We start from the raw sequence: 14116 nt of genomic DNA on the forward strand, positions 1-14116 counted from the left end.
CATTATATTCTCCTAATGATTAATAAAAATTAATTAAAAAATATAGTTGTCGGCCTGCCAGCAAATGGAGTGCCGACAGGCCTGCCGGCATTTCGTTTGCCGACAACCCTGTCAGCTATCCGCTACCAAAACACCCTTATCAGTGTCTACCCAGATGCCTACACGCGGAATACCAATATGCCTTTGATCCGTATTTTGTGTGCCGACAGGACCTCGGACCCGTGCCATATAACCTATCAACATGCGAAATACCGGACCGAGTACCTATTCTTATATTTTTTTTTTAATTTAGCTATTATTTTTATAATTTTCTAATACAATAATATTATTTTAAAAAAATTCTCCACTCGTGTATCTTCCACCTTCCCGTACCATGGCATGAGGTGGCGACTCAATAGCACTGATAAAACTCTCAAATCTTTAATATATCATCGTACGTCTATGATGCGTAGGATCATCATAATCACTGGCATATGAGACCTAATGACATATCCGGTATTTTAGTTTTAGTTAGTGACATGTGAGAAATTATATATAGAAGCCTATAGTAAAAGAAATTTAAAAAATAAGCATTTCTGCACAAATCTCACACTTATTTGCAAAGGTGTTTCAATTTGTCACGATTGATGATATGTTTGTTTTAGCTACAGATTATAAGAATAATCTATTTTGTAGAATATGTAAAAGTATAATTTTATAGTATAATTTAACTTATAGAGTGTGGCGGTTGGTTTTACTTTTACTGCTAGGGCTGAAATCCAAAATCACAGTAAAAACAAATAGAGTTGAGGATGTCATGCACATGCATGCGGATTTGAAGAATCCAGAAGGACACGGTGAGGGTCAAACCCTGTCCCATCCAACGGTTCTTTCGCCTCCGTACGGTTTACACACAAAAGGAAATTCCAAAACTGAAAAAAAGCCTTACTCATACCGTCATACGTGGACCGTGGTTACTCATGTTTGGGAACGACTTTTCACACACCCGTTCACACTACTTGTGCTGGTAAAGTGGCGATTGATCTTAGTTTAATCCATAAATCGGGGTAAAAAAAATCATTCTCGGGAGTATTGGATTACAACATGTTTTTTTTTCTTTTCTCGCACTAGATAGACCCATCAACTTTCTTCTTCGTCAAATCATTATCGGAGGCGCACCCTATAGGCATCTCATTCGTCGTTTTTCATCCACAGTAAATGATTTTTTTAGGAGTATTTTTTAAGTACAAAATATGTTGTACCATATAATTTATGATATGAGATATAATTTTGACATGTAGAAAATACAAATCATAAACTATTAAAGGACGACGATCTAGTTTTCTGATCAATCAAAAAGTACATAATTATTCAGTTAGAACTCAAATCATCGCAAAACCCCCCTAAATCCGCCTTAAAAACCATCAAATAGCCCCCATTTGGAAGCAAAACGTCCAAGAGACGATAAAGCCGCTCACCCTCCCCTCCCACTCCAACCATCTCCCCTTCCCTCTCCTCCTCCCTAGGCTGCGCAGCCAAACGCCTCCGTCTCCTCGCCGCCGCGCCACCCTATTAATTCTCCTCATCCACGATCCCCTACTCCACACATCGCAACGCAAGCTTCTCTCCATCTTGCTCATGCCCGCGCGCTTTCCCTCCAGGCAGTGACATCCCGCGGCGCACGCTTCGCCTCTTCAGTTCTTAGTCCGCCGAGAGAGAACCGGGACAGGGGAGCAGCCAAGGACCAGCGTGCAGCCATGTCCGTGCGAGTGGCGGCGGCGTTGCCGGGGGTGAGGACGGCGTCCTCCTCGGCGGGGCTGGCGCCGTGGCCGTACGTGGAGTACATGGCGCGGTGGGAGCGGCAGGTGGAGCGGCGGCAGCTGTTCCTCCGGAGCTACCAATTCTCCCGCGACGCCGACGTCTCGCGCTCGCCGCGCGCGCGCGCGCGCCGCGTCGTTTGGGCGGGGCTGCGCCGCCTGCGCCGCGCCGCGGCCACGGGGCTCCGACGCCTCCGCGCGCGCCTGCGCCTCTGCTTCGGCTGGGCCACGCGCCGCCGGTCCCGCAGGGCCAGCAGCAACCTCCGCTACGGCCGCCTCTCCGGCGCCGGGCACGCAAAGGCGGCCGCGTCCGTCTGCTTCTGGTAGTGCTCGGCGGAGCAGAGCAGAATCGAGCTAGAAGCATTCTTTGCTTCGTTAAGTTCGCGTCTGAAGCGAGACAAGCTTAATTACTTAGACAAGAATTAGCCGGTGTGTGTTGACTTCGATTCTGTGGAGTTGCTTGCTTACTAGTGTTGCGTAATTGGAGAGGATAAAGAGGGTTAATCAAGGGGACAAGGATGTTCATTTTTTTGGGTTCTTTTTTCCTTCATTTTTTTTTATGGTGACCTACACTCTACTGCTCGCTGTCTAAATATATTATCCTGCCTTTCTTCTCTTTTGTCTTCGAATGAACTGTGTGTTTTGCTCAAGTAGCTTCTGTATCTGTTGTTTTTGGGAACCGGTTCCTCTGCACTTACTGCAGGCGAGTCCTGTCGGTTTCTTGATGCCCTGTAACCTGTTCATTTCTTAATTTTGTATAAAATTTCAGTGGCAGTAAGTTCTTACTTCTACGACGGTTGTACTTGTGGCCCATGTTTGAGGCATGTTAATGCCATTCAAACCAAAATCACTCCTTTTCATTCAGAATATGTGAAATCTTTGAAGCCACTGCGATGAGAGTCACTAGATTCTTCAATCATGCAAACAAGATGGGGGAGAATGAAGTCTCTTTCTTTGCAAGGACCAAGAAAGAGTCCAAAGTCTGAGGTCGTCTAAAGCTGGTAGTTTTGAAGCAGGTGAGGTGAGCCACATTTTCGTCTTCCAGCTTTATTTCAAGTACGTTTCGCGGTCAAAAGGCGGCAGCAGCAATCAGCAGGCACAGCAAGATTAGAAGGAAGGATAAGCAAGGAGAAAGAAGAAGGATTTGCCAACCGCCAATGCAGCTCCTTTCTCACCTCCCCTTTCCCCTGTGCCCCTTTCCATGATGCCCTCAGCTTTTTCACGAGAACAAAGTGATTTTCGTGACAGATTGGGAACTCATCTGGTCTCCAATGTGCAAAAGCTTTGGGCTTGAATCGACCCCCTCTCTGCAGTGCTTTTGATCAGTCATTGGCTCATTGCGCATTGGAACAACATGCTGATGTGTGTGTGTGTTTGTGAGAGAGAGAGAGAGAGAGGAAAAATTAAGCTTGTCCAGAGAGAGAGGGGGAGGGGGGAGGAAAAATTAAGCTTGTCCAGAGAGAGAGAGAGAGAGAGAGAGAGGAAATTAAGCTTGTCCAGAATGACAATTTTGCAGCCACTTGTCAACTGAGAAATGAAGAGAAAGCAGGACGTTCGTCTCCAATCCGATCCGATCCCCTGCATAGATGACTTCATTCGTCGGTGTAATGGTTATCTTCGGTACAACTCTGAAGGTTTTCTAGTGCCATCGTGTCAAAAAAGTAGTTTATGATTGTACCGGAGATGACCAGCGCAAGACCTAATGCAGCGATTGGTATACGCGGTCCACAACCACCAAGTCTCGAATCAAGTGCTTCAATTTGGCTTAACCGTGCATCTAGTATGTTGGGGTTCAGCTTCAGTGATGATCGATTGATCGATCACCATGATCGTGCTGGTCCATACCTTGGATTAAAGACCAGATGCTGGATTAATCAAATTGTATTGGCGATCTTTTAAAGCAGTAGCCGTCACAGAAGCGTCCCCTCCATGCTATGGCTTTGACTGGTATGCGCTTAGGATAAGCATCGAGATGATGAGAATGAGCTTTTTTTTTTATAAACATATGTATAACTAAGTAGATGTAGCTATATACTCACACTATCACGTATACATATTTCACATAACATTTATTAAAGATCGCAGATACATAGTTTAAAGATTAACGAAGCCACTATATACACTTAGCTGTCGACATGTACGTTGCGTAACACTGAAAAATCTATCTTAATAACACACAAGAAGCAATAGGGATATAAACATCTTTAATAACTATATAAATGGAGGCTTAGTTCTCGACGGTGAGAATGAGCTTAACTGATGGTCCTACATGCTCTGATAGTATTTTGCACGGTTTGATTTCCCCATCTTTGTGATCTGCTTTGTACGATATCCGCATGATGCTGGAATTTGGTTCCAGGGTCCAAATGAATGATTGGGATATTCGGTGCCGACGTGTTCTTTCGCTGTGTTCAGTTTGTCGTTGCATTAGGATGCTTGAAATTGTGAGGGAAAAAGTAACGGGTTGAACTGCTGCTTTACAAGAGCGCTCAGCTCAGCTACCTTGCTGCTCAGGTTTGGCGAACCAAGCTGAGACAAAATTCGAATCCGAAAGCTGGGAAAGAAAAAAAAAGAGCAGCCGGTTTGAAATGATCAGTGCTGCAATTTAAAAAAGTCTTGTTGCAGCTTCTTTAGGGTAAGCTACTGCTTTACAAGTTATAATTAAAGATACTACCACTGCTGCTATTGCTACTCTGGCAGCCGCAGTAGAAGCAGCAGCTATGCAAGAAATGGGAATGTTGTAAACGGAGCGAGGGTGATCTGCAAGAAATGGGAATGTTGTATATGGAGTGAGGGTGATGGGATTAGCAACTGCCGAGCGATACAGTAAAATATATTAGAATCTCTCTTCAACTGTCAGATAAAAACTAACATATCAGATCTGATTCTACAATAACATATAAGTTAGAATGAGTTGTATAAGTGGCTCTCTGAAATGAAATCCATCCATGGTACTGGCCCACCTGTCAGTTAGTCCTACGTGCTTACTGTTTCGTACAGACCACTAGAGACCGAGTGATGAAAACAGGAGCAGACAGCAAGCAACGCAGGGTCAGATGATCAGATCCCAGCCAACAGTTGGTGGTGCACAGCTGCCACCTGCGTGCGTTTACTCGTGGATTTCAGGGACCAGATTACTCGCTGTGTTTTTACCGGGCTGCAGAGAGGGAACGCGACGTGTGGCACTCACTAGTCGGTCGTGCGAGCACTCAGGTGTGTCGTTGGCGCGTGTCCTTGCTGCGCTGCGCTGACCTGACCTGACCTGACCTACTGAAAGGAAAAATAATCTTACCAGAGTTGGTCTCATGCATTTAAAGCCTACACCTCTAATTTATAGTATAAGACATAATAATTTATTTTCTTTTTTTGCTCGCACATATTCCGTTTGTCTCTGTCATAATTTTTATAATAACTTTTGTCATATGTCATGTTATATAAATTGCGTCTAAACTTTAAATATATGAGGCCATCTCTACTATGATTATTTTCCACAGGATTTGTGGCCGGACGGCCTCAGCCGCCGGATTTTGCGCGATCCGGGTGGCAGGAGCGACAGAGCGGCTGGAACATGGGCCGAGGCGACCCCCTGCCATCACCGAACTGCGCGGGCCCGGGATGCGCTTGCCAGGGCGAGCCACCGCGCGCAAGCCCGGTAACAAGGCCACACGTCCGACCGCGCGAGCGTTCGGTTGTGCTGGCTCTGCTGCCTCGGGGTATGCCGTTTCTGTGCCGCGCGCTCTGAGGTGGGCTGCCCGACCTGGCCCGCCCCGCACGCGAGCTGGCGCACCCAATTAGTTATCGGATTTGTTAATTTGATGGTGAACCGCTGGAACCTGTCATCACGGATATAGCGTGGAATTAAAGCTTGCATGAATATAAATACGAAAAAGAAAAAAATGGATAAGATGATATCGATTTTTTTCTAAGGTATTAAAGAGTTAGTATTCTCTAGTCTTGTTAGAGCATCCATTAAAAATATCGTTTTCACTTAAATCATTGCTCCCTCATAATTGTCACTTATCTAAATTCGGATTGATGGACAACAAACTAAATACATGCACTTCTCAAGGCTCTAACGAGAATTCCAAAAGCTCATTGAGACCACTCTAATTATTTAAGATTGGCTAGGTGTTGCTAATCACCAAGAGTAACAAGTCAATAACTTTATTTGATCTAGATCAAGCCTAAACTACAGCTAGATGCACACTTACTGCCCTTAAAAGTACTAATGATATCCTTAATCTTTCAATTAAGGACTTTGTAAATCACTTAAATGTTCTCTCTTGCTTCTTGATGATACACACAATATATATGCTCCTTTAGGTTATAAGAGATCAAAGTGAGACTGAGTTAGCGGGTATTTTTAGGCTAGAGATCCAAATCTAACAATTGTCCAACTACCATATTTTTCTGTGAATATCGAAAGATTCGGCATGCACTGACATACACATGTCGGAATATCCAGCGTGTATCCTTTTCAAACACTCCTCCTAACTGTCAGCTGTCAATTAGCCGTTAAGCCTGTTAAACACTCTGATGAAGCCTCCGGGCACACGTCGGATCATTTGGCTTGTAGAACCATGAAATCTATACTTTGAAATTCTTCTCTGCAAGAAATACTCTGATGTATACTTCAGTGTACACGTTAGACCATCTGGTGTGCATAATCTTCAAACATCTCGCTGAAATTCTCTCTGCAAAAAATGCTCCGGCGTAGCCTTCTTTACGCGCCGAACATCCACATTCGGCGCAGACTTCAACTTTTTTGTGCTACGTCACCACATAAAAATACTCCGGTGTTAATGAGCCTTATATCGTTGGATCATCTGGTGTGCATAAGATCTTTTTGCCTTAATCCAATAAATACTCCGACGTGTTCTTCTCTGGTATTATCGGACCATCCGGTGCACTGAAATTTCTGAGCTAGTCCAATTCAAGCAATCTTCAGCTTTAACTTCTCGATATCTTAACCATGAGCTTCTTTAAGCTACATAGTGCTATAAGTTTATAAGTGTGCATCCAACCTTGTCTAGACTCAACTAGATCCAACTACAACTCTTAGCCCCCTTTTATAGTATGATCAAAAGACTAATTAAAAAGACCTAAACTGCTCTAAATATCATTCATCTCTTTGTGACACTTAGAACTAGAAGATATTTAATCTTAATACATATGTCATTTGATCGTCCATTATATCACCTTAGGGACTAAGAAACTCACTCATTGTGAACTAAAATTTCAATACTCTTCAAAACTCACATGTTAGTCACAATGATACGATTGTCATTAATTATCGAAACACTTACCACTTACTTGTGGGCTTAGATGCTACAGTTGAGCGAGAGAGAGGGAGGGAGAGAGAGCACAATATCGCTAAATTGAAAGAGTACACGCGTACGTGTTTGTTACACACGCTAGAGATAGATTGGAGGGCTACAGACCTTCAGTGCATGGACAAAAGGCAATACCAGTGAATACGTGCACATGCGTACACTCACAATCTACCCATAATCTAATCTTGAGGGTGAACCCACCAGGGATCTAAGTCGAGCGGGACTCGAATGCAAGCAGACTCGGTAGTATGCCAACAATCTTGCCAATCGAGCTGACGCTCGATCTCAAATACTCCATTCGGTCACAAATACATAACTTTTTGGATAAGCTCCGATCAATTTTTTAAAACTTTGACCATCAATAACTGTTGAAATATTTAGTTTTCAAAACATTAATTTATGTGTGGATTTATCTTAAAAATACTTTCATAATATTATAAACCTATTAGATTATATAAATATATCCTAGTTCAAAATATTAGTCAAAGGTATGCAACCAAATCCATGCTATGTCCTGAACTTAAGTATTTTTATTGAATGGAGTAGTACACACTGTTGCACACTTTTATCAACCGACCGGGACAGGTCACACGACCTTAACCTAACCCCTTTTAACTTCCCTGTACATATTTGTGCACGCTATACTAGGTTTTTTTTCCTGCTTTTATTCGTATGTACAATCACCACAATTTCACAACCACTAGCCACAAGACCTAATTAAAACCAACACGCTATTAGCTAGCATTCGGGAGAGGCATGTCGAGTGGGCCTGTAGTCCGGCGACGGCAACGGCAACGGCACGACGGCCTCCTCCACGTCCTCCTGATCTCCCGCTTGCCTGCACGTGGGGTCACTCCTCGGGTTGTACCGCTGAACGACGAGAACCGAGGCCGTCGTCGAGAACTCCGGCGTCGCCACGTAGCCCCCGACGGGACCCAGCTCCGGGCAGTCGCTCTTCTCGACTAGCGGAGTCGTCGGCGCCGACCGACCGGCCACCACGAGGTTCTTGCCCCTCCCGAGCGTTTTGATGGCGGATGTCAATTCGTGCCGTTCTGTCACTGCGATCTCCTCGTACTTGACCGACAGGTCTCCGGACTTCAGCGCCTTGGAGACGTATCTTTGCAAGGTCTCCTCGTCTTTGGAGAGGTCGTCGGCGTTGGGTTTGGCCGCTGCCGTGAAGCGGGCAACGGTGAGCTCGATGCCGGGGTGCTCGCCCATGCGGGCGGCGTATGCAAGCGCCTCGCGGTCGTCGGGCCCGCCGAAGAAGAGGACGAGGACGGCGTAGGAGACGTCAGGCGCCGAGACCTGCGCCGCGCCGCCGAGGACGCGGTCGACGAGGACGGCGACCGAGCAGGGCGCGCTCCGGAGCACGCGGACGTTCACCTGGTGGTACGCCCGGTCGACGGGCTCCAGCGTGCCGTCGTGGCAGAGCATCTTGTGGAATGGCAGCACGACGAGCGCGGCGCGCTTGTGGAGCGCCGACCCGACGATGTCCTCGTGGATGGTGCTGAGGTCGGAGATGGCTGTCATCGGCTTCACCGTGACGGCGCTCAGCCGCTGGAACGCCTCGAACGCCACAACCACCTCCCCGCCGCCATCGCGCCCGCGCCGGCTCGAGAAGGGCAGGCCGTTGCGGCGCGCGCGCTGCACCATGGTGATGGCCGATGACCGCTCGGAAAACTCGACGAGGTGCATGGCGTACATGGTGAGCTTGCTCCGCCTCGTGCCGCGCGAGGCCTCCACCAGGTTGATCAGCGTGGGGATGCCGCGGCTGGCGTGGAAGCACGCGAGCACACGCAGCTCGCTGTCGGCGTCGGCGCGCTCCACGGTCCGGTGCTTGTACGACGCGCTGCGCCGTGCCGGCTTGTACACCGCGGTGACGGCCGGGGTGGTAATGAAGGTGGTGATGAGAGCCATGACCACGAGGATGGCGAACGCCTCCTCGTTGAGCACCTTGCGGTCGCGGCCGATGTTGAGCACGATGAGCTCGACGAGCCCCTTGGTGTTCATCAGCAGCCCCAGCGCGAGCGCCTCGCGCAGCGGCACGCGCATGAGCAACGACGTGAGCACCGTGCCGCCGATCTTGCCGGCGCAGGCCGTCGTGACGACGAGCGCTAGGAGCCCCCACGACTTGGCCCCCGAGATGGTGGCCACGTTGGTCTTGAGCCCGCTCGACACGAAGTACAGAGGCAGGAACAGCGACGACACGAGGTCCTCGATCTTCTCGGTGAGCGCGCCGGCGTAGGCGCCTTCCTTGGGGACCAGAACGCCGATGACGAACGCGCCGAACAGCGCGTGGATGCCGATGGTGTCGGTGACGAAGCCGGCGCCGAGGACAATGGCCAGAGTCGCGCAGACGAACGATTCCTTAACAGGCTCGCCGGCCGGGGATCGGCGCGCCATGTAGATGAGCACCGGGCGCACGAGGAAGATGGAGGCGCCGACGAAGCCGACGCCGCAGAGTAGGACGTAGATCGACACGAACGGCGAGCCGGATCCCGAGAGCGCGATGGCCAGTGCGAGCAGTATCCACGCAGTGATGTCGTTGACGGCCGCGGCCGACATGGCCATGCGACCGAGGTCGGTGGTGAGGAGCTTGAGCTCGGCGAGGATGCGCGCGAGCACCGGGAACGCGGTGATGGAGAGCGCGACGCCCATGAACACGATGAGCGGGCCGCGCGGCGCGTCGGGCGCGATGGCAGCGCGCAGCACGAGGGAGGAGCCGACGCCGAGCGCGAAGGGGAGGGAGATGCCGGCCACGGCGATGGCGAGCGCGCTGCGGCCCGTGCGGCGGAGCGAGGCCGGGTCGAGCTCGAGGCCGACGAGGAAGAGGAAGAAGAGCAGGCCGATGTTGGCGAGCGTGTCCAGCACGGTGAGGCTCTCCCGGGGGAAGACGGTGTCGAGGAAGACCTTGTTCCGGCCAAGCGCCGACGGGCCGAGGAGGATGCCGCCCTGCATTGCCATCGATCCATTGCAGCTGTGAGCACACTGCCGTTCGGTCCAACACATGCATACTAATTCTCAGCGTTTAGTACGTGCGATTTTGAAATTGCAAAACTTAATGTTTAATTTATTTTCAATTTCTCATCCATGCCTATGCTTGGCTGGTCCATGGCGATGCATGCAATTCATGATCCAACCTTGATCACGATGCTTCTCACAGTCCTGATCCTGATATTAACTATTGAAATAAGCCTATTTTACTATTCCGAACTATATCGTTGGTCCGGATAATGTTCTAAACTATTAAATCATCAATTTTACTCATTCGAACTATCAATACCAGATCATTTTACTCCCTGAGCTGGTTTCAGAAGTGGTTTTGTTAACGTGGTTGCCATGTCACTCGTTTTTTTTTTTTTGACATGGCTGTCACATCATATCTCTCTCTTTTTTCCTTTCTTCTTTCCACCCGAAGTAGAGGGGGGGGGGGGGGCTCGACCGAGTGAGCTCAGCAGCATGGACCGGGTAGGGAAGAGCAGAGCATGGGCGGCGCAAGCGAGCGGAGCAAGGGCTAGCGGCAACACGCGCGGGCGGTGTGGCCTTGAGCTGTCGGGACAGCGTTGAGGAGCAACGACACGGAGAGAGAGGGGGTGGCGGTGGCTCGACCGGCACGGAGAGCAAAGGCTCACTTGCGCCGCTCGTGCTCTACTCTTCCCCTATCTAATCCATATTGCTAAGCCCGCCTGATCCACCACCGTCCCCTCTCTCTCTGCTTCAAGTGGGAAGAAGAAAAGAAAAGGAGAGGGAAGCCGTGGCAACCATGTGGTAAAAAACCGGTGATATAGTAGCCACGTCAATAAAATTACTTTCGCAAGGAGGTAAAGTGATCCGGTATTGATAGTTCGAAGAAGTAAAATGAATGATTTAATAATTGGATTATCGGGACCAACGATTTTTCTTCTTACTTAACTATTTCGAAGTGGTTCCGTGGTTGAGGAGCAAAGGACTCACCTAAACCACCCATCCGGATCGAAGATCACACCCACCTAATTTTGATATTAACTAATCTTGATGTGTTCGGGTACTATACTAATTAGTTCTTCAGTTTGTTGTGTTATAAACTTACAGATCTGTGTACAAAACTATAGAGAAGACTCAAAACTCTCCCAGGGATAGCAAAACTCAAAACCGTGAAAGGTAATACGTTCATGGACATGCCTGACACGCTTCAGGCTAAAACAAAAATCAAGTCAGGAATAGCGTGGTGGACCTTGTTTATGTAAGCTCTAGATTTCTAGTAGACAGAAAACTAATTAGACTGTTTGTTTTTATTTATTTTTCTCCTTCTAATATATCATCTTATTTTTCTCCTTTTAATATATTTTGGCAACTTTCCTGTCGCCTTTTTGAAAAAAAAAAGTCGGTTGGATGTACGTACGGTGGGTAGAAAATTGCAAGAATCAAGTGCAGAGAAAGATAGCCAAAGCTACAACGGCCGCAGAATAAATCAAACTGTCGATTGGTCATGTGGCTCAAATTGTTTAGCTTAATCTTGGGCAATCTAAGTACAGCCATCGAAGTGAAGTCAACTCCTGCATTATTTGGACGCTGGTCAGTGCTGCCTTTGTGGTTCCTATGTTTGCACGTGGTATGTGTGGTGGACAAGTGCAAATTTTACACGTGTGCGATGAACTTCTTCAGCCGCATGAAATAATCTCTCTATTTAGTGACCTTGGATATGTTACTGCTGAAGTCATTAATATTTTTGGATGTGTTCTTCTCAAGACCGGGTAACGTAGGAATATTAGTATTACGGTTCCAAAAGTAGAAAAAATATAACTAGAAGATGGCTAAACGAAGCTATTGCCTTCAATTTCCAGAAACGCGGAGTTGTCGCGGGGTCCAAACCTTGACTGTTTTTGCTATGTTTTTTTAGCTTGACTAAGTACTGTTGGTATCTTGCTATGTACATTGTACAGCCATAACATACAAATGCAACAAGAACAATCAGATGATGAGTAGCTGTGATGATGCTATATACCATGTACTGTTATTAGCTGAACTCATAAATAAAAACTGACGGTTCAGAACTGTTTTTTTTACGGTGCTGTGAGCTTATTCTCTCTGGCATTTACAGAGAAGACACTAATTCAAAACTGAAGTATTGTGTACAGGGGCGGAGCATTATTATAGACAGGATGAGCCATAGCCCTTTTGGCTCAACAAAATTTCTGTATTTTGTAATATATTTTTTATATTTTATATAGATCAATCTCTAATATTTTATTAATTCGATCGCTTTTATGATTTAGTTAGAACTCATTTAGCTTAATCGGCCCCTCTTCTCTAATATTTCACTGATGTGTACTATGAATTTTGTGTACTAGTGTAGCACTAACTGACTTATGATACGCATGCGGTTGTCCCGTGTACGTATTCTCGAGAAGAAAAAACTATCCATCCCCGTGAATGGATGTTCAAGGTTTGCCTGACGTGATGGAAGAACGTTTCACAATAACCAAATGAGCGTGCATGCAAAATGAGCGAGCAAATTAAGCTTCAATCCGTCGAAGAAGCATATGTAGCAGAGTTGGTTGATGGATGGAGCAGAGAGGCGATCACTCATGCATGGAGAAGAGTGGACTTACGATGATCTCTGCGATGACGCGGGGCTGCCGGAGCGGCCGGAGGGCGAAGGCGAGGCCGCGGGTGAGGACGAGGACGAGGCAGACCTGCAGGATGATGAGCGGCAGCGAGAACCGCAGCGGGTTGTCCCCCTGCCACGCCCCCTCCGACGTCGCCTTCATCGGCGCGCACAGCGCCTCCTCCCCGCCGACGGCGACGGCCATCTCTCCCTGCTGCCAATGTCGCGCGCGCGGTTATGTGTGCACAAACGATCAAAGACGTGTACGTGCGGCGGCCTCAGCAATCCGAGAAGAGGAATCGTGGATGTGTGCGCCCATGCTCGGCAACAAGGCCGGCCGGCCGGCCAAGATTCTCGGAGGGAGGGAGAGGAGATCCATGCATGCAAATATAACTAGGTGCACGTGTGACGACTGTGCTCGATGGATTGATGGATGGACAGTTTCTCTCTCACCTGATGCTGGCTGGACAAATATAGCAGCGGCCGACGGGCCGGCCGGCGATGGATGGAGGCAGCTCGAGATGGATGGAGGTTACGATCGGCCGCCGGTTGCGTGCAGTGTGTGATGGGCGCTGCGGATCGTCGAAGGCTAGGCTCGTATTTATAGCGTATCGATCACTAGCAAAACATCGAGCACCCTGGTCTTTCGTTGGATGGTTGGAATTGGACACTACTAGCTGCTAGGAGTAGTTTGGACTTTCTTTGGACGCAGTGATGAATTAGTAAAAAAAAAGGTGACGAAATAATTAAGTTTGCACCTGGTATTTATAAATCAGCAGCTGAGCATGCATCAGATATTACAGTACTGTTGTGTAGCGGGAAGCTAGTTATATAACTTGGAGTTGCAAACAAGTCGATGGAATGATCGATCATGATGTGCATGCTTAACAGATTTGCTATTTTTAAATGGTCTGATCTTTTTTCCTAAGTATAATTAATTTTTTTGTAACAGGTTAATTTGAACTTCAGCAGATACGTAGCCGCCCAGCTGAGACCAACGTGCGTGTATATATGCTAGTGTTTCCAAAAGTTACACATGGTCTGATCGATAAGCTAGTTAACCAAGCAACTCTTTAATTTGGGCACGAAACACAATAGTCCGATTGAGAGTATGGCCTGGGGTTTAGATCTAAAAAGTGATGAAAACGCAGGCTTATTTAATTGGGATATACAAGATTCATTGATTCCTAAAGAAATGATTAGGGTATGAAATGCAACAATGTAAGTCCAGGCTCAAGAGCTGTGTTTTTCTTTTCCATTTTTCTACCTAAATTATCAGAGTTTTCTACCCATTCTAGCAATATGCGTATCAACCATGCATATCAGCACAAAGTTGGAATCTAAATCCGGAGAAAAAGTCCTAATAAGAAGCATGTATGTACACTGCACTTGTTTGAAAA

At 47.5% G+C, this 14116-nt stretch overlaps 2 protein-coding genes across 3 annotated transcripts; one reads left to right on the top strand and one right to left on the bottom strand.

Annotated features, from left to right (window-relative positions):
* The first annotated feature begins 1416 nt into the window (after positions 1–1416).
* Positions 1417–2425, top strand: LOC133913697 (uncharacterized). Its single transcript, XM_062356915.1, has one exon. The coding sequence runs from the start codon at positions 1737–1739 to the stop codon at positions 2121–2123; it is 387 nt and encodes a 128-aa protein (XP_062212899.1). The 5' UTR covers positions 1417–1736; the 3' UTR covers positions 2124–2425.
* A 5212-nt stretch (positions 2426–7637) lies between these two features.
* On the bottom strand, positions 7638–13284 carry LOC133913698 (cation/H(+) antiporter 19-like). Of its 2 annotated transcripts, none has more exons than XM_062356917.1 (3): positions 13170–13284; positions 12721–12927; positions 7638–10081 (listed from the first exon to the last, which is right to left on the bottom strand). In XM_062356917.1, the coding sequence occupies exons 2-3, from the start codon at positions 12919–12921 to the stop codon at positions 7868–7870; spliced, it is 2415 nt and encodes an 804-aa protein (XP_062212901.1). In that variant the 5' UTR covers positions 12922–12927; positions 13170–13284; the 3' UTR covers positions 7638–7867. The 2 variants fall into 2 exon arrangements, with proteins under 2 accessions (XP_062212901.1, XP_062212900.1); XM_062356916.1 differs by having other exon boundaries at positions 12721–12930.
* Between the last annotated feature and the right edge of the window lie 832 nt (positions 13285–14116).

This window comes from Phragmites australis, chromosome 3, assembly GCF_958298935.1.
Source record: "Phragmites australis chromosome 3, lpPhrAust1.1, whole genome shotgun sequence".
NCBI lineage: Eukaryota > Viridiplantae > Streptophyta > Magnoliopsida > Poales > Poaceae > Phragmites > Phragmites australis.

What these genes read in the sequence shown, in the direction of transcription:
- LOC133913697 (XM_062356915.1), top strand. Translation starts at nt 1,737, where the DNA reads ATGTCCGTGCGAGTGGCGGCGGCGTTGCCGGGGGTGAGGACGGCGTCC.
- LOC133913698 (XM_062356917.1), bottom strand. Translation starts at nt 12,921, where the DNA reads ATGGCCGTCGCCGTCGGCGGGGAGGAGGCGCTGTGCGCGCCGATGAAG. An exon ending in GCGTCATCGCAGAGATCATC is followed by an intron (nt 10,082 to 12,720) that starts GTAAGTCCACTC and finishes ATGGCAATGCAG; the next exon opens with GGCGGCATCCTCCTCGGCCC.